The sequence below is a fragment of the Notothenia rossii genome (genome assembly GCF_949606895.1).
Source record: "Notothenia rossii genome assembly, chromosome: 11".
NCBI classification, from domain to species: Eukaryota; Metazoa; Chordata; class Actinopteri; order Perciformes; family Nototheniidae; genus Notothenia; species Notothenia rossii.
Window position 1 is genome coordinate 35,440,340 of NC_136910.1, and position 21,336 is coordinate 35,461,675.

The window sequence follows — 21,336 nt, forward strand, 5'->3', positions numbered from 1 at the left end:
TATTGGATACATTCTTAATATGTTTCTTAAAAGTCAAGTTCGAGTCCATTATGACTCCAAGATAATTGAAGTGGGGGACTAGTTCTATTTCTGCTCCGTTTAAAAACACATTGGATCCTTCGATTTTGACTGGTCGTTTACTGAACATCATGCATACCTACCTCCCTGTTCTTTCTCTAACACCTCCATTCGCCACTCGTTTCCTTTCACCTCCCCATCTTTTCATAAGGATAGGGTGGGCCTGACAATGCTTTAAACATATGTTCAAATGACCAATAGAAACGACTAGCTTATTCTTTACTGGCTTTGACCTGATCAAAGAATGCTTGACACACTCCGTGTTCAGACCTCCTCAAATTAAAACTGAATTTCAGTTTTGAATAGGCTATAAACAATGAATAAAACATTCGGAATAACCTGCTCCCTGGTACAGGCTGTTTAAATGCATATTCCATAAGACCTAGCTGGAGAAGAGAGAGTTTGCGGGGCCATGTTGGTATTAAATGTACGAAAAGATTATATTCTGAATTATCCATGCACCACATGTCACTGTTTAATTTTAATAGGAACACTGATAGAGGACAAATCTGTAAACAAATATAAATTAAATAATAATAAATTACAAGAAATCATAAAATACAATAGGCCTTTTTTAAAGTGTGGGTATATAATTCAATCATTAATACAGTGTTGACATTAGTGGAGCATGTGGGTTGTGTATCCATCCTTTCACTTTTGTTTTTTACGACAAAAAAAATGCATTTCCCGTATGCATAAGTTTTAAAGTTGGACGTGATAAGAGGCAGGGGATGATGTCTGCATGATTTTGTCATTCCCTCCCGTTTCTGTGCCACATTACTAAGTGCTTTTGCAAGTGTGACTGAGAGCACAATCCAGCTACAGCAATAAAATACCATGATCAACTGTAGGAGGTCTAACATCAAAATGTACCGTTGCCATGGCAACAGTCAGCGGTTTTGAGCAAGTGGTTATGGGAACCTAATGACAAGATACCTCTCTTTGATCCATGTTAGCTGACCCAGTCACTTTACATGAACATACTGAATAGAAACATCACTATACCTCATTAGAATCGAAGCAAACATAACAATGATAAGGGCTACCTTCTTTTTCAATTTGTGAAACAAAAATATTAAATGTCAAATGAAACTGGCAAGCAATGAATATCCACTGTGTATATAAAAAACACAATTAAAAATAAGTGCTTTTTCAGTGTGTTTAGGTCTTCTGTTCACAAGAGCATACAGTATGTTGCATGTGTTTGACTTGGCTTATGATTCATTTGCTGCCTTTGATTTATTATTTCAACCCTCCAAGTGGTGCATATGTTAAGGTTCTTGTAGTTAAATGATGGTCTAATTCCTCTGCTTCACAACATGTGTCTCTTTAAGAAAACAAGACACAATGCAACCTCTTTTCTTAGCGATTAAACCTGTAAATTATAGTAATTTAATCGTTTATTTGACAGGGACAATGCACAATAATGAACACTTTAAACATTCAAATGTGTCAAGCGTAACAGTGCGAGATTTAGCTTTGAGCTAATTTCCCTCACATAAAACATTTAAGAAGATTACATTTTACAAACATAGCAAAAACAAAATACATGAAATGCAAAAAGTGCAAAAGGGCAAGAGCAGCATACACTGACCTAGTGCAGCGTCCAGTGTCTTTTTTTGTGGATGAATTCCCCTAGGGGGGGGGGCAGTCCATGTAAACATTTATAAATAAAACACATACTTTTAAAAGACTCAAGAAATTGTGTTTTTCAAGGATGGTACAGTGGTGGTATGAATTTGGCTTTCTGTCAAACACCTTGATAGCTCTCTTGTACAGCTGTTCTATTTGTTTCAGGTTTGTGTCTCAAGCAAACGACCAGTATTCAATGTGGGATATAATCATACAGTGGAGGTATGACTTTGCAGCATTGACAGTTAAGAAGGGTCTCATTTGTTTAACATGTTGCAAGTTGAATTCAATAGTATTGGATACTTTCTTAATATGTTTCTTAAAAGTCAAATTCGAGTCCATTATGACTCCAAGATACTTGAAGTGGGGGACTAGTTCTAATTCTGCTCCGTTTAAAAACACATTGGATCCTTTGCTTTTGACTGGTTGTTTACTGAACATTATGCATACTGTTTTTTTTTGCATTTAACTGGAGGCAAATGTTGTTCAGCCAGTGTTGGACCTTGTCCAATGCAGTTGAGAGACAGGATGTAATTATTTCAGTATTTCTCCCGTGTACAAAGATGACCGCATCATCGGCATACATTCCATCCATCCATCTTCTCCCGCTTATCCGTGGTCGGGTCGCGGAGGTAGCAGTTCCAGCAGAGAGCCCGAAACTTTCTTTTCCCTGGCCACATCAACCAGCTCTGACTGGGGGATCCCAAGGCGCTCCCAGGCCAGAGAAGAGATATAATCCCTCCATCTGGTTCTAGGTCTACCCCTTGGTCTCTTCCCAGCTGGACGTGCCTGGAACACCTCCCTAGGGAGGCGCCCAGGTGGCATCCTAACTAGGTGCCCGAACCACCTCAACTGGCTCCTTTCGACGCGAAGGAGGAGCGGTTCAACTCCGAGTCCCTCCCGGATGACCAAACTTCTCACCTTATCCCTAAGGGAGACACCAGCCACCCTGCGGAGAAAACCCATCTCGGCCGCTTGTACCCGCGATCTCGTTCTTTCGGTCATGATCGGCATACATTTGTACATTCAAATCAGGACATACATTAGGCAAGTCATTTATGTACAGAGAAAACAGTAATGGTCCAAGAATGGAACCTTGTGGAACCCCAACAGCGTTGACAAGGTGGGGGGATTTGGTACCGTTGACCAAAACACACTGTTTTCTATTCGATAAGTAAGACTCAACCCACTGAATTGAATCTTCCAAAAAATGTAAATACGTCAGCTTTGTAAGGAGCTCTTGGTAGTCAACAGTGTCAAAAGCCCTCCTGAGATCAAGGAAGGCAGCACCTACATATGGGCTCGTTTCCTACATACATTTAACCTTTTCCACAAAGACACAGGTAGCTGTCTCAGTGGAGTGCTGAGCACAAAAAGCAAACTGCATTGGGTGGAGTGGTCCAAAACCTTTGTCTAAATGTTTGGTGATTCGTTTTGACACCCTTTTCTCAGCTATCTTAGGGACACAGGGGAGGATGCTGATTGGTCTGTAATTGGACATCATTGCCTTATCCCCAGATTTAAAAATCTGTGTCACCGTAGCCACCTTCCAGGATGACGGAACTTCCCTCGTGCTGATAGATTGATTTACTAGCATAATTGGTTTTATTAGACCGTCAATATTTGTCTTTATAAAGTTGGTGTCTAAATCATCTGCATCCCTAGCCTTAGAACCTTTTAATCCTAAGATTATATTTTTTACCTCCACCTCTGTGATTTCCTCCAGCTCAAAAACGGGGTGTGTATCCACAGTCGGGATAGGTGAGACCTCAGATGGCGGGAAGAGCTTTGTAATATCCAAAGCACTATTTATAAAATACTCATTTAGAGAGCTGGCCAACACTGCAGGGTCTTTTTTCAGGGCATCATTGATTTTTAATTCTAGAGCATTATTTTCCTGTTTCTTATGTTTACCTAATAGTTTATTTAGGATTTGCCAAACGTTTTTACTGTTACCTTTCGCACCTTCAGTTATATTGATGAAAAAGTTTGCTTTGGCCGGTCTTATTGTTTGAGTTACCTTGTTACGAGCATGAGTGAATTTCTGTCTGTCAGTAGATAGTCCGGATTTCAAGCTCTGCTTTAATAGTTTGTCTCTGTATTTAATTAATTTCCTGCACTGTAGATTTAGCCAGGGAAGATGATGTTCCTTCCAAGGTTCAAGGTTCAAGTTTCTTTATTAGTCATACAACCATAGCTACAAAGTAGTTATGTCAATGAAAATATTAGGTCACAGGCTTCTCCAACAGTGCAACACAATATTACAGAAAAACAGAAACATATAGTGCAAGTAAATATTAAAAGTGAATGCAAAAAGTAATAGTTTAAAAAAAGTGAAATAGTGAAATAAGAGTCTATATGCAAGCTATTGGAATGATATATTAGGTAAATAGATAAATGATTACTAAGTAGCAGAATGTTGTGGATGTTGTTACAGCAGTTCAGGTGTTCAACAGTCTTATTGCCTGTGCGATGAAGCTGTCTCTGAATCTGTTGGTTTTAGTCCTGATGCTGCTTGCTGGCATCTGGCAGGCGTTACCTGCCAGATGGCAGCAGACCGAACAGTTTGTAGCTGGGTTGATGGGGGTCTTTTATAATCCTGAGGGCTTTCTTCCTGAGCCACTGGGAGTAGAGGTCCTCCATGGATGGCAGCTCCGTCCTGGTGATGTTCTGTGCAGTTTTCACCACCCTCTGTAAAGCCAAGAAGTTGCAGAGTATCCTGGAGTCCATGTTGAACCTCCTCAGTCTGCGGAGGAAGAAGAGCTGCTGTCGAGCTGTTTTGGTGATGGTGGTGGTGTGAAGAGTCCATGTCAGGTCCTCAGTGAAGAGTCCATGTCAGGTCCTCAGTGATGTGGACACTGAGGAACCTGAAGCTGCTGACTCTCTCCACCGTAGTCCCATTGATGGCAATCCTGCTTCCTGTAATCAACAAACAGCTCCTTGGTTTTGCTGACGTTGAGATGGAGGTTGTTATCCTGGCACCAAGATGTCAGGTTTTCGACCTCCTCTCTGTACGCCGTCTCGTCGCCGTCGGTGATCTGGCCGATGACGGTCATGTCATCAGCAAACTTCACGATGGTGTTGGAGATGTGTATGGCCACGCAGTCGTGATTGAACAGGGAGTGTTGTCCCTAAGGCACCCTCTCCTTGAGAAGGAAGACATTGTATCATTAATTTTAGATATAAACAGATTACTGTTTTCACCAATGTCTTCAGAGGACAGAGTGTCCCCCCAATTAATCATTTTCACTGCCTCCAATAAAACGTTGTTGCAGGTTTTTGGGGATGAAGCGAGAACCCAAGGTAGGGGTTTTAGGTGTGGCCATGAACCTTTTTTGTGATTTTCCTGGTAAAAAGAACAAGATTATGGTCAGAAAGACCAGTCAGGAAGTTGTAGGTTTTAATTATTCTGTCAGCTTTGTTTGTAAATAATAAATCTATCATGTACAGCTTCTAATATCTGCCCTCTAAATCTCATGTTTCTTCTCCTCTAAGATAAAGTCACAAACCAAAGGGGACACATTTAAATTGCACGCCCCATCTGCATTACTTTATCAAAACCCCATCATCTCTCCATGGATGGAAGTGCTCTGCTGACGCCAGTGAGCGGCTAGACAACTCATTATCTTGTCAGCTGAAGCAGGCTAAACTGCATGTTATCCAACACGTGTGTCACTTCTGTCCATTCAGATGCCTGTTTTTACTCGTCAATACTTCTACTAATAACATTATTTGTAAGCTACAGGACAAGCTTGTTTACCTTGATTGCCAGCTGCTGCCTGCAAATTCTGACATAGTTTGCTGTTTTGCTGCAGCATTTTGTGGCACGCTTGGAAAAAACAATAATTGATTCACAGAAACCAGATGTTTTTAATATCGGTACAAACTAGAAAAGCATGGCTGTTTTGCTACAGTTCTTACAGCTCAGCAGGTTAGTGTTATGGAGATATTTTCCCTTTGTGTCTTGGCACAGAAATGACATCTAATCTGAGTCCAAATGAATGCATTAGTCACCATGCCGGAATGCTCTGGCTGTATACAAACAAGGGAGACATCTTCAGTTAGACTTTGGGCTGGGGGGCAGATGAGGGCATATGTAACATAAGGAAGCTGTGAAACTTAACAAGACATCAATTAGCACTTCATTTACATATTCTAAGGTTGCAGTAAAATGTATATACGAATGAATAAAGTTACGAATAAATGATTAATGGTGAATGCTCTTGATTTGGCAAATGAAGTCGCCCAGAATCAGAAGGTCTTTATGGTTTCGTAATCCAGAAGCAACCAATTGATTCACTGGTCAGCCTGTCTGTTTGAATCCAGATGTTGCACAGGCCAGACACACAGTCCACTATAGTTTTGTTTTATAGAAACTATCAAACGATGTTCTTTAAACCATCAGCTACATGTTAGATGCTCACAGAACAAGCAATTAGGACCAGAGGTGAAAGAAGCACTCAGATCTTGTACTTAAGTAAAAGTAGAAGTATCAGAGTGTCGGAATACTCTTTTTGAAGTAAAAGTCCTGTACACTGAAAACATTTCAAATTGACTTTAATAAAATGTCAACAGATTTAACATAACTGTATTACGTTAGTTGAAAGTAATAATATTAAGTTGAACCTAATATATGTTTTATTTAAACTTACTTAAAATTACTGCTTTCAACTAAACTAATACATTATGTGTAATTTGTTGACATAATAAATGTAACAGCACAGCAGTTGGGTCGCCCCAGTCCATGCACATTCTCATGTTCCTCAGATCCCCGCACTAGCTGACACGTTCCCACTGAAATGCAAAATTGAAAAAAAAAATGTAGCCGATAACTTTAACAGCAGCGTAGGAAGAGGGGAAAAACCCGTCTGGCATCAGTCGATATTAAAAACATGCAGAGGGAGACAAGCTCGGGGCCTTCCAGAGTCAGGAAAAAGACTTCGGAGAGCTGCAGACAGGAGATGGGTATGGCATTTCTATTTCCCCCCAGCCCATTGATTTGTATATGAAAACATAGCGCTTTTATTCTCCCCCCTTCTGGGCTCTGCTTCTGAGTGATCAGCTGATGAAGAGACTAGCAGCTCGCCGCTATGCTGGCTTGCTAATTCTCTCCCCAACAGCTGCAGCCGATCCTGGTAGCCAGCCTGCACATTGCACTCAGGTAAATATGCTCCTCCATGTCTTTCCTCTCAAGATTCAGCCAGGCTACATCGCATGGGAAAGAGAGGAAGAGATGGATGAAATGTGTGTTTGAATGTGTGTGTGTGTGTGTGTGTGTGTGTGTGTGTGTGTGTGTGTGTGTGTGTGTGTGTGTGTGTGCGTGCGTGCGTGCGTGCGCGCGCGCGCGCGTGCGCTCGCTTGGGAAAGGAGAGCGGGTGCGAGTTTATTCCTGTCTGTCTTTCTGTCTGTGTGTGAGTGAGAGCAGGGGGAGAGAGGGGGTGTGTAGGTGTGTGTTGTAACAGATGAGAGGGGATCTTTACCAGATAAGTCTGGAAAGAGGCAGGCTTGTTATAGGAGATAGCATGGAGCAGCACATGCACACACACTGACAGCCTCACACACACACATGCACCGTCAATGAGGCGGCTCAGCTGTGTTATACATCTTTTAGGATTACCCTCCATCCCTCCAGTGTTCCTGTGAACGACTGCAGCCCCTCAGAGGGAGCAGCGGGGCTTTTAAAGCCTTCATTTGAGCCGAGCGATGATGAACAGGATTTCTATTGTTACTGAATCTTCTGCCATGTATTTTTGGTCAGGATGTGCATCATGCGTTTTGTCCCCATCAGTTCTATTGTTTGAAGCTGTTGTAATTATTATAGTTCTGTACAGTGCTGCTCCTCTGTGCAAAATACAATCTTCCATCATGCTTTAATCTTTGTCCTTGAGAAAAAAGATTTCCTCCAAGTGCATGCTTTATTATAGGATTTAAATGTTGGTGTGCTTGTACTGTATGAGGCTGGATGATTGATGCATCAATGTGCTGTTTGGATTGGACAGCATGCCTTCTCTAATTCCTCCTCCTCTGCTCTCCAGCCGGGCTGCTGCTGAGCTGCTGCATGCATACTCATGTTTCGGGTCTCTAATTGCCTTTGTGAAAAATACAGTGGTTGCAGCAGAAATGTTGAAAAGGAGTGATGAAATGGTTGAAAACAACTCGGCATGCAGCAGACATCAAAAGGCACACCGAACATTTTGTTTCTATTTCATATTTTGATATTTTGTGAAGTACCAGGACAAATATTGTTTATTTACTGCATTTTTACTATTTGTGGTGGCATCACACGGCTCCTTATAATGTATTCACATTTGATGTGCATTAAAAAAAATACTGCCTTCCCTCGATAATCATCTGACATTAAAGCCTCCAGATAAAATCATTTGTCCTAAATTTGCAGAGACAGCACAGCAGTTGGGTCACCCCAGTCCGTGCACATTTGTGTGCTATTGTGTTAAATAAATTAAACGCTCTTTAATTTGAGTACAAATGTACTTCTGGATGCTTGAACTCCAGTACTGCTTATTTGCCGGAGAATGTTAACTATGCCCCCTCTTAGTCGATTTGTTGACTAGTTGTTTTTTGTCTTAGTTGCTCGAAATTTCTTGGTTGATTCAACAATTTTTATATGCTGAATAACTTTACGAGTATGTCTCTGGTTAACTTGAGACTAATGTAGTTGTGGAGAAACTCAGTTTTACAGATGTGTTCAAGTCAACAAAATGGTATAAGTTTTTTTTGAGGGACTTAAATTCTATAGATTGCTGTCCAAAGTGCTTCAGTCTTTCTAAAAGATCAATTTATTTTCAAAACATAAATACAGTGTTTAGCAGTTTCTCAGCATCCCAACTGTCACATGAAAATCACAGGTAGAGTTCAACTGAATGGGAATGATACAGCTTTGAATGGAAATCAATCACAGTTCTCCCTTTTCATGTTTTCATTGTTCATGTTATGTTAGGTGCAACCTGATTAACAAAGGGAGCACATATAAGTAGGCTTTGTGTGTACAACATAAACAGTAACATTTGCCTTACTCTCCCGCTATAAGTTTGTCTGAGTGTGTTGGATGTGGCTTCCTCTCCCTGCAGCCTGAGGCAGCAGAGAACGGTTCCCTGGAGGTGATGGAGGAGGACATCAGTCTAAAGAAGCGTAAAAGTGATCATCATGGGGAGACAGACCTGCAGGTTGGGCAGGAAACAGGGGAAAAGGTCAAAAGGAAGCGAGGACGCCCACCTGCTGAGAAACTACCTCCGAACCCTCCTGAACTCACCAGAACTCTGAGCACTCTGGTAGACATGGTCATCAACTACAAGGACGGGTGAGGGCGCTCAGTTATTTACGGACTCTGTCATGACAGTGTGATGCAACTACAGTCCAAACGCATCAACTAGCTGTCATTGAAATCCTCAAACCCAGGGCCTGATCGTTTTGACCACGTGTGAGCACAACATAATGACCCATACACGTACATTCATTTATTCATTTCAATATAAACATGAATTTATTATTTATTCATCCCAAAATGCTAAAGAAAGCTTCTGTTTTTTTATATTTACATTTTCCTTTTAAATCAGATTTATTTGACTTGTCTGTAATATGGACTATAGCAATAAGATGCAATAATTACCATGAAACACTGTTAGGCCGCTTAAGGCCAAGTAGTGCTTGAGCTAACCTTGGCATGTTAGCATGCATATGCTAATTCCATACATTTCAATCAAACACTGACAAGAGAATCAGATAAATTAAATGAAGTGAACTGTCACATTGTGCTTCCAGCTTGGGTCGACAGATCAGCAAAGGCTTTGTGCAGCTCCCCTCTAAGAAGGAGGTCCCCGAGTACTACGAGCTGATCCGGAAGCCCGTGGACTTCAGGAGGATCAGGGTAGGTGTCCCTGAATGCCTCACATCTCACACACAGACATCCCTGCTATCTTATTCTGACAGAAACTCACATAAAGGGAGATGAAACTCGAGCAGATATATAATGCATCAAAAGACAGGTGTGTGCATGGAATATTCAAACACTTCTTCACTAAATACTGATTGAGAGAAGGATTCCACAAGTTGTAAGGGATAGTGTGATGCCAATACATTCGGAATCGTGTTTCAATTTGAAGAAAGACTTTAGAGTAGCTTGCACTGAAACTTTTATGAATGTATTATATTTCATATATATTTTTAAATACCCATTGGGTTATCCAACTAGGTATCCTCTGAGTTAAAATATGAATACCAACATTACATTTTTAAATTGTAGGCTTGACTAAATTGTTGGATGGACCAAGAAACAAACATTGCAACACTGAAAACAACGTTTCCAAAGAATTGTACCTTTTTAAGGATCTTCTTGCAGTGTCTTAAAATGCTATTTGTGTGTGGGAGAAAAAAACGTTTAAAAAAGCAAAAACGCAAAAAATAAATTTCTTTAAAAGGAAAAACCTGTGTATGTGTTTGGACTTTGAGATGCTGGTAGGTAGATTTATTTTTGACCTTTGGACAGTGCCATTTAGCTGTTTCTTTATGCTCAGCAGGTGGTGCTAACCTTACAATTAAGTTTACAGTTATGAAATTGGTTCTGATCTTATCAATTATCTCTTGGTAAAAAACGATTTAAGCTACTTGCTTGAGGAAAAAACAATCTTGACAAATGCTTATTAAAGGCTTGATTGAACAGTTGAAGCTGAAAAGTGATTTTTTGTTTTGATGCCTCTGCCTCACAGGAACGTGTGCGTAATCACAAGTACAGAAGTGTGGTGGATTTGGAGAAGGACGTCTTCCTTCTGTGTAACAATGCTCAGACCTATAACCTGGAGGGATCTCAGGTGATAGCAATAGAAACATTTTTATTCTGTTATTGTTCTAATATGGTTTTGGATCCTGTGAAGATCCACCCACGCTGTTTATGTGTCTCTGTTTACCACTGCAGATCTATGAGGATTCCATTGTCATTAAGTCTGTCTTCGAGAGCGCGAGACAGCGAATTGTCACAGATGAGGAACAGAAAGTGACGGTTAGCGCCAGTCACAGCGATAATGGCGGCGGAGCTGAAGACAAATTTGTTCCATCAGCAGGTTAGAGACAAACATAAGGAGGGGTGCTTATAGGTTTCTTAGAAGTGACTAAATGGAAGAAAACGAAAGATGAGGTCATTCATTTTCTAGTTAAAAAAGGGAATATTTTTAATTAATTCACGCTAAAAATACTGATCCTGTTTTTTGTTTTTTTAACCAGTGAAACCATTTCCAGTCCAGCTGAAGAAGGGGAATAATGAGGAAAGACGCAGAAACGACTTGGCCAAGAGGCTTCACAGTGATTTAGACAGCGATGAGGATCTAGAGGATAGCTCCACAAAAGATGAAGGTTGAACTGAAGGACCCTCAATTTTTTTGTATTGTTGTATCATATTTATTCCCTACCACGTCCTTTTCATTGGTTTCTTCATTATCTGTGACAGAAAAGGAAATGATATAGCAGAAAGGACCACTCAAAGAGAGCCACTTATGGAACAATGCGATTTATTCTCATGCCACTCAACCATGTCTTGCTCCAAATAGTGCTGTTTTTTTCAGTTAGCTGGCCTTTTACTACACTTCCCCTTTTGCCTTATGTCTCTGTGTTTGCTTCTGAAAATATTATGTAAGATACCCTTTTTCCCGACTGTTTTTAATCAATATATTTGATTGTATGAAATGCCTTCATATGTCTTGGAGCATGGTTTGTATATCTCTTCTGAAGAGGACTCCTGCAGAGTAGCACCGCTGATGACAATGCCGACGTGTTCAAGGCTTGGGAGTTGAAGCACACGGAAAGGTGTTTTTAAAGAAAAACAACGAAAAATGAACACTGTAAAGTCTCTGAATGTGGTTTTAGAGATAATACATCTTTGATAAAATGTAAAAAAATGAAAGAGACTACAAATAGGTCTATTCAAGGGTACCCAAGTCGAACATTTGTATCCCTTGTGCTACAGTTTATTCACATATTGTACAGTTTGTGTGAAAATTAAGTTAAAAGAAACAACGTTAATTTATTCCTGGTTGTTGGGGGGAGGGGGGGATAGCGGAAGATACAATTGTTAAGACAATCCCTGGAAATATGTCACTTAAATATCTGCGAAATAAATTTGACCAAAAGCCCCTCTGGTTGGCTATCAATATCATTACTATTATTACATTTCCTTTTAGCTGAAGTTTTTACCATTATAGTCATTATAGCATTTTTGTATAATCAATCCAGCACAAGTAGTGATAAAAGCATGAAAGAGACATGGTTAAAGGGCTATTATTTAATCAACTACAGAATTCCACCTCCACATTAAAGCAGGATGTACGTATATTACCTATTGTGTGTGATGTGTTTTGACAATGGTCCAATAGGTGGTGCAAGAGAACTGTTTGGTTGTACCTGTATTTGTTCCATATTTTCCTTAAACACATTCATATTGAACAAATCAACCTTTTATTTATGCATTTACCCATCCTACTTCATTTTCTATATGTTAGCTGCAGTAATTGACAAAAGTTCAATATGTTTTGTAGAGCATTTGCAGACGTACAACAAAGTCATACCTAACCCTAAACCAGAAAATGTGTGGCACAAATGATACACAAGTATCCCCCCTCTATCTGAACATTACCTAACCGGAACTAAATTGGCATAGCATGTTATTTTAATTTGATTATCACCCCCACTGATGGTATGACCATCTGTGTTCTACCTAGCCTGTCATCAAATGGTTCCATGTTTCTAATAACAGGAAGAGTTTTCTCTACACAAATCCTGACATGGAGGAAAGACATGAACATCAATACATTTCATAAGCTGCTAGAACCCTTGCAAATTGTGCTCCAGCACTCAAATTGTTAATTAATGTTTAATGATGGTCGCTCTCATGACAGCGTGTTATTTCATGTCACAAGTGAAATCTCAATCCGGGCCCTACCACCCCTTAATGGTTTTTACCTCAAAACACAAGAGATCATGTGTAGGTGACTCATGTAAACCTTCTCCAATTCATGAGCTGTAACTTGCATGTGAAATTGAAAACCTGACTGCAGGTCAAATATGTGAAAAGGTGCAGCTGTACTGATAAGCAATTTAATACAAGTAATCCCACGCTTTCCTCCTTATTTTTATTTATTTATTTTCAATACAAGCAAAATATAAAATCCTAATTCTTGAATTATTATTAGGGGATAGGTATGCTTATCAGGGAAATCTAATTCAACCGTAAGAACTGGTTTACCAATGTACACACCCAGCGGACATATTGGAGTCATCTTTCTGGCTCCAATCTTCACAGATGCGGCTTACACACCAGCGCTTTCCCTTTCTAGCTCCGAGCTAGAGCTTTGCTGGTTCAGCTCCGGTTTCCCTTTTCTGCTCCCGCTTTGTTCACACCGCCCAGAGCCCGACTACTTGCTATTGCTGTCCTATTGTGGCATAAACTGTTTTCTACAGGCACATTTTACCGGCGTATTTTTATTATGATTCTACTTGTGATAGTCGGACACGACAACCTGTGCAGCCAGTGTATTGATTCCATCCGATAGATGCTATAATACAAAACAAAACGTCTGCCTCTCTCCACAACGATCAATAACAATGAACGGATGGTCAAAGTAAGGTACAAATAAACAGAATCACACGAAGCCTGGTTAGTGTTGCCTGACTTTATAAAGTGTGTTTATAAGCACTACTGCTTGTAGGCAGGAATGACGAGACTCTTCAGTCGACCCGTGTTCAGGGGAGGTGGGTTTAGTTTCCTGCACGCCTCGACGTAAGAGAGACGTAAGCGACGCCGCCTCTTAGCTCCGAAGCTCTTGCCTCTAGACTAGACCGACAATTTTTTGGAGCTGGAAGTGAACCGGATTCCGGAGATAAGAGGCGGCGCCGCTGCGGTGTGAACAGGAAAACCGGTACTTTTCAGGCTCCAGCTCCGAGCCGGAGCTGAAAACGCGTTGGTGTGAAAGGGGCAAGAGTAGAGGTGACATGCAATCACCTTTTCTGAGCGTATTTGTGAGCGGCGTCCCGCAGTTTTACATTAACTCGCAGACTTTCAGCCACAACAAGAGGCTGAACATCTGCAGAGAGCTGCAGTCTGAGCTGGTTCTCTGTGGGATTCTCAGTTAATGCCAACCTTTTACACTTCAGGGAGTGATTTCACTCAGTGTTAATATCAGAAATATCCCTCACTGGAGCTTCAAACTGCTGTTGATTCAGTTGTTGCTAAGTTGCTGAGCCCATAGCTGTGGCGAATATTCGTACATTTTCCTCCCTACTAATCTGCGATCTGTAGCCTACTTCACTCTTCGGCACTATTAATGAAAATATATGCCAATGCTGAAAAAGTGTTCTTGCGAATATTGTGATATAGGTATCAGTAATCGTTTTGAGAACCCTACATCCATTTGCAGTGAAATATCATAATATGCAGTGAAATATTAGTATGCAGGCACAGTGGAGGGCATCTGTAAACAAGGGTGAGTTGCAACATGGTGCGATTGCATTCAAATTCAGAGTCATTCTGCCTCTAGCATATTCATTCATTTCAGTGCTAGGATATGACTTTATCAAATACAATAAGCCATAGAGGCACAAGAACACAGTGATTTACAGCAGTATGTCTTTTTGTTGATTTATGTAGATATTGTCTGAACTCACAAAATGGCATTTTGTTAACATGAGAGGAGTTTGTCAAGACTGCACTGAAAAAACTGAAACGTTGTGTAACCCTTGGTTATTAAGACACTGAGAAATAACACTGACTAAAATGTCAACTTTACTTTAAGGCTTAGCACTACATACACAAACAATATAAATTATTTGAAACTAAAATATAAACAATATAGATACATAATATGCAATTTAGGACAACATGATTTAGACAATTCTTCATGAAAACATTTAAATGAGTGTGATTAGATAAATCCCTTGTCCATCTAAAGTGGTTGTAAAGCAAGGCTAAGCCAATCAAAGTTTAGACCCGCCCCATGTCTGCCCTGTCCACATTCTCATTCACACTTCAGTACCGTGCAGGGAAACAAAATCTGGATGCTGATGGTCTGTCAAGACATCCTCATGGAGACCTGATTAATGATCTTGAATCTCAAAAGGAGCGTGAACGAATCCATCAGTTCACCTTACGTCATTCTCCTGATAGTGAAAATGTCACTGAAGTGGACCCAGAAGTAGTCCAAGCAATCTGTGAATGTCTTCTACTTTGCCAAGATCCAGAAAACCAATCACTTGACCCTTGCATCACACTCGTCGAATCCCTTGCTATGTATGCAGACGTCATTCCTTCTATCTTTGAGCAAGAAGAACAGGCAGAGGGAACTCTAACTATCCAGCATTTGTCCAGGGAAGAGATAGAAGAAAAGCAGAGATCTGACCCCAGTATCCGAGAAGTCATATTCCAACTAGAAACTGGGCTAACACCCCCACCTGCTGCATGACAAGAGCTCCCTGAACTTCCGTTGCTGTTGAGGGAATTGCCTCGATTGGAGATAAAAGAGGGAATCCTCTATCGAAGGAGGAAAGAAGAAGAACACACCACATTCCAACTGGTGTTACCCAAAGACCTCAGGAAATCTGTCATGAAGAGTCTGCATGACAACATGGGTCACTTAGGAATAGAGCAAACTACAGATCTCCTGCGATCCCGGTTTTACTGGCCTAAAATGGCTCCTGAGGTGGAAGCAAAAGTGAATGCTGAGCACAGAATTATTTATACGAATCAGTTTCGATCAAATCTCTCTAATATAAATGTAGAAATGTCAGTGTGTGGACCAGCACATCAGAAGTCTAGGTTGCTCAGGAGAAAATGGATACTGTGCAACAAAGGTGAAAAGACACAAAGCAAACGTTGTTTGGAAAAGGTACAGAAAGCTATAATATTTATTCCCTCTTTAATTACATGTATTATGGCAATATGTTCCACATAATTGTATTAGGTCAGTTGAAAGCAATACTATTACGTTTTAATAAAGAATATTTGGGTCAACTTAATATTATTGCTTTCAACTATATCATAATACAAGTATGTGGAATCTGTTGACATGATGCATTTAATTAAAGTCAACGTTTTAGTTATTTCAGTGTAGGTGTGACACAAGTCAAGTATAATCAAGTATTCTGAGTCTCACAAATCGCTTTTTCACCTAAAAGAAATTGCACTATTTTTCATAGAACGTCCAGTGTGAAATAGTTAGAAAATCTTACAAAGATGGCAAGTAACTGCAGTGATCCCTGACTTATCATCTAATGCTAGTCTGAGTCAAATTAATCAACAATTTTAATATAGATTAAGATTACCATGAAAATCAAATTGTGCCACTGCCGTTTCAAACTTTATAATTTAAAGAAACTAAAACTCTCAACATCTACTGAGTGGACCCGCAGAACATATTGACATTCATGGGTTCCAGACGATGACTCCAACTGAGTATACCATTACTTTCTTTAATGCCTAACTACAGTATTTACTGGATTGCCATGACATTTAGTCCAGACTTTCACATCCTTGACCTGTTTTTTTATCTAGCACCATCCTTATGTTGTAAAAATAATAATTTGTTCACAAAGACTCACAAACCTAGCCCCAGTTGTAAGCCACTCTGCATTTAGTGCTAATTAGCAACGGCTAGCATGTTGACACGCTAAACTAAAGGCAAAATGGTATACATTATGAGTTCTAAATATTAACTTCATAAGTGTGAGGATCTTTGCATGCTAACATTAGCATTTAGCTTATAGTATTCTTGAAACTGAGCAAATATTTTCTGTAAGATGAACATTAGACAAATGATTTTTTTATTATTTTCTCCCAGTGACTACAAGAATAATCAAGAGAAAATACTCTTATCTGAATTGCTACCTATTCATTTATACATCTACATATATATTAAAATCACACATCAAGCACCTTAAAGCTCATGAGAATATTCCTCATCAACCCCCCTCAATATCTCCGATCTTATAAAAGCTTCCATCATCTTATTAAGTAAAGTAACCAATTTGCTGTGGTGTTCCCAAGGTAGAACAAGATAATGAAAACTAAATCAATCAATTCCCGGTATTGAGATACCCTTCCTCATCATTTAATGAAGTGTCAGAAGTGAAAAGCTCCTCACAGAGATTAACAATGTCTATGGGGCGGCTAAAAGGTGTGTGCTTTTACAGTTAACAGCTCAGGAAAACAAAGTGGATGAGAATCCCACATCCAATGACACGTAAACCTAATGGAGGGGCAGGGATAGAGATATTGCTGAAGGCAGATAGACTAATGGTTTGGAGATTAGTGGGCCCAGAAGGTGACTTTAATCTGTTGAGACGACAATCCATTTTCTTTACCCTTAGGAAACAGATTTAATAGATGGATAGTTTATCACAGCCTTCGCTAATCACCTGTAATATCAGTTGATCACATTCGGCCTCATTGCTCATTTACAAATTGTCAACACTTTTCTTTGATTTTATGCTTCAATTGCCTGACAGGGTGGGTCATTTTGAATTTCTCATGATGTTTAAAAGTGTCCCTCACTGAGGATGATTCCAGCTGTTTTGAAAAAAAACCTACTCAGAGTTGGTGTCAGTGCTTGAGTGCTGACAAGTTTGTTTGTAAAGGTCATTCAAATACAGCAGCTGAAATGTGTTATAAGAAAATGAAACAAAAATAAAAGTTACTTGGAGACGCATCCCACAAGTTCCTTCACAATGTACAATCCTCTTTTGACAATAAGGAAATGTTTATGAAGGGGTTCTTGATTTACTTTACTTTGCTTGCAAGGAAAGTAGAAAAATCCTCTGTTGTGCTGGTTACCCTGTGGAAATGTGTATTTAAATATGAACTCTAGCTGGGTTTCAGAATGCAGAGTACAGATCAGAACAGATTGGATGGAGAAAATGAGATAGCAAAGAAGTCTCAAAAGGCCCAACAGATCAGAGCTTCTGGCTGGCAATGTCTGCTGATTTGGAGGTGCATTAAGTCAGGGAAGGATCATAAATCCCTGGGTGCGCAGTTCTCCACGTCTCTTAAGCCCTCAAGGAAGGGCGTTGTCACGCTCTGATTGACCGAAAGGGCAAATGCGCCAAGCTGTTTTCATTTTTTAATTAAGGGCCATTCCTAACTCCAGGGCAAGGTGATCTGATAACCTCTAATATACTCTAAACGTGACATTCAGACAAAAATGAATTTGGGAATGGAAAATTATAACACGTACCAAAGAATTATGGAGTGCCGTGCCACAATTGGCTTTTAGTAAAGAAAAAATAAGGTCAACAGAACCCACAATTTATTCTGATAGTATTTATTCTTATTGGAATTATACAGTATGTCAACGTTTCAGATTTTCTGATTCTTATTCTGATTTCAAAACCCAGCCCTTGAGTGAGAAAATGATGCAAAAACAGGGTTTAGTCTAATTTATATTAAATAAAAACAATTATCCATAAAAAAGCCTCTGTCAAGGACCACCATAATTAAAGAGTGCTCAGATAGATTTGTATCACCAGTGGTTTTTAGTTCAAAGTAACTTGTCCCAGGATTAAAGGGGCTCACTTCAACCTGAGAGGGAGCCCATGTGTTCTCTCTGTTCATTAGACTTTCCCCCAGAGAAGCTGTCTCTGATCCCGTGTTCCTCCTCTCTCAGGCTGGTCTATTAAGCCCAGCTGTAGCACAGGTATCCCTTTGTACTTGTCAGTGTCAGATCTCAACTTCCATGGCTTCAAAAACATGAAAAAAGCCTGCCAAACTAAATTCCTGCAGAAAACCTGGTGTTCGGGTCCAGAGGGAGATTCATGGTCTTACTGGTAGCTATTCTCCGTCTCTCTCCCCGGGATTACTTTGCATTTTAGTTATGGACAAATATTTGTATCTTAATAATAATAATAATAATAATAATAATAATAATAATAATAATAATAATAATAATAATAATAATAATAATACATTACATTTATAAAGCACTTTTCCTGGTGCTCAAAGTGCTTACAAGCAAGTAAAACAAAAATAACAACAAAAGTAGAAAGTGCTAAGGTAGGAGGAATAAGGGCAAGGGGTTAGTTGATGAAAGAGTGAAAAGGTGAGTTTTGAGGGATTGTTTGAATGATGTGAGAGTGATGGCGGATCTGTGATAAGTCTGATAAGTCTGATAATTCTGATAAGTGATCTCCTTCCTGTGTCTTTTTCTATGACATTTTTAATCATGTTGTCATTTAGTCCTGCTTTGTCCAAGGTAGTATATCTTCATTATGGGATTCATGGCGTAAGTGACAGTGTAGAGATTTAATATACATTTATTAGCGAGGGTGCATATTAAAGTGTGTCCGCAGGGATTTCTTTGTTAACACTTTACAAAAGTCTCTATCTCCCCATTATTTACTCAAGAATCATATTTATAAAGCTCTTTGGTAAATAAAGGGAAAAGAGATGTATTTGAAATTGTTTAAGCAGAACTGTATGTTCCAACATGATGTGTCTAATTTTTGTTCTTGGTTGAATGAATTTGAGATTTATAAATAGATATACAAATTCAATTCAATTCAAAGATGTAAAGGTTTTATTGTCATATGCACATAAGCTACAGTGTAGAAATGGCAATGAAAACATTATGTCCCGAGCTCCTCCAACAATGCAACATAGTTATATAAGATATAAACAACAAAAAAATTACAAAAATAAAATTCAAAAATAGTGCAAGAAGTCTATATACACGTACATATAATATGATATATACAAGAAAATAATGTAAAATTAAATATTGTACAGTAAGATGTATATATTGTTTATTAGATTGATAACTGTTTAGATCAATCAATTGTAAGATTACAACGGATGAATGTTTATCGAGGCACCAGAGCTCAGGCGTTTACTGTAGCAATCTTCTGGCCTGTGGGATGAAACTGTCTCTGAGTCGGGTGGTTTTAGTCCGGATGCTGCGGTAGCGCCTGCCAGACGGCAGCAGACAGAACAGTTTGTGGCTGGGGTGATGGGGGTCTTTTATAATCCAGAGGGATTTCTTCCTGAGCCGCTGGGAGTAGAGGTCCTCCATGGATGGCAGCTCCGTCCTGGTGATGTTCTCTGCAGTTTTCACCACCCTCTGTAGAGTCTTACGGTTGAGGGCGGTGCAGCTGCCGTACCAGGCCGTGATGCAGCCAGTCAGGATCCTCTCTATGGTGCACCTGTAGAAGGTCAGGATCCTCTCTATGGTGCACCTGTAAAGCTCAGGATGCTCTCTATGGTGCACCTGTAAAGGTCAGGATGCTCTCTATGGTGCACCTGTAAAGGTCAGGATGCTCTCTAGGGTGCACCTGTAGAAGGTCAGGATCCTCTCTATGGTGCACCTGTAAAGGTCAGGATCCTCTCTATGGTGCACCTGTAAAGGTCAGGATGCTCTCTAGGGTGCACCTGTAAAGGTCAGGATCCTCTCTATGGTGCACCTGTAAAGGTCAGGATCCTCTCTATGGTGCACCTGTAAAGGTCAGGATGCTCTCTAGGGTGCACCTGTAAAGGTCAGGATCCTCTCTATGGTGCACCTGTAAAGTTCAGGATCCTCTCTATGGTGCACCTGTAAATGTCAGGATGCTCTCTAGGGTGCACCTGTAAAGGTCAGGATCCTCTCTATGGTGCACCTGTAAAGGTCAGGATCCTCTCTATGGTGCACCTGTAAAGGTCAGGATCCTCTCTATGGTGCACCTGTAAAGGTCAGGATACTCTCTATGGTGCACCTGTAAAGGTCAGGATCCTCTCTATGGAGCACATGTAAAGGTCAGGATCCTCTATATGGTGCACCTGTAAAGGTCAGGATCCTCTCTATGGTGCACCTGTAAAGGTCAGGATGCTCTCTAGGGTGCACCTGTAAAGGTCAGGATCCTCTATATGGTGCACCTGTAAAGGTCAGGATCCTCTCTATGGTGCACCTCTAAAGGTCAGGATCCTCTCTATGGTTCACCTGTAAAGGTCAGGATCCTCTCTATGGTGCACCTGTAAAGGTCAGGATCCTCTCTATGGTTCACCTGTAAAGGTCAGGATCCTCTCTATGGTGCACCTGTAAAGGTCAGGATGCTCTCTAGGGTGCACCTGTAAAGGTCAGGATCCTCTCTATGGTGCAGCCTACAGTAGGATGACGTCTTCTTTCTGGAGCCAGATCTTTCTCCTCAAATCGTAAATCAACTTCTAACCAACGCTTCTTTAATTGGATACAGTTCATATTAATTATGTTTTTTGGCGCATAACGGGACATTTCTGGATGGTGAACTCGCTCTATACGTTGTACGTTGGAAGTCCATATCTGTCCATACTATGATGGCAAAAAGGCTAAAAAAACTAAAAGATACAAATAATATGTAAACACAAGTGTTGTAACATCTGAATCATGTCATTAAGTCCTATTTAAAAAATAAGCAATTATTAAGCATTCATTTTATGTAACAATTGAGTATATTACTTAATTTATGCTTAATTGATTGTGAACAAGTGTGCAAGATCTTCTCCCAAATAGATTTCAGATAGATAAATAGGCCAGCATCTAATTAAAGTCATTTTTAAAATGAGTCCTTTTTTTCACTACTAACTATTAACCTCTATGTAGCATACTGCAAAAGAGAGTTATTAAACAGATT

The 21,336-nt window shown here is 40.0% G+C and overlaps 1 protein-coding gene across 1 annotated transcript; it reads left to right on the forward strand.

The window, feature by feature from the left end:
* Positions 1–6,607: 6,607 nt before the first annotated feature.
* On the forward strand, positions 6,608–12,051 carry LOC307023490 (putative global transcription activator SNF2L2). The gene is made up of 6 exons (XM_079656787.1): positions 6,608–6,871; positions 8,799–9,028; positions 9,490–9,595; positions 10,434–10,535; positions 10,640–10,784; positions 10,945–12,051. Exons 1-6 carry the CDS (start codon positions 6,776–6,778, stop codon positions 11,076–11,078), a joined length of 813 nt encoding a protein of 270 aa, XP_079512913.1. The 5' UTR covers positions 6,608–6,775; the 3' UTR covers positions 11,079–12,051.
* Positions 12,052–21,336: the final 9,285 nt, after the last annotated feature.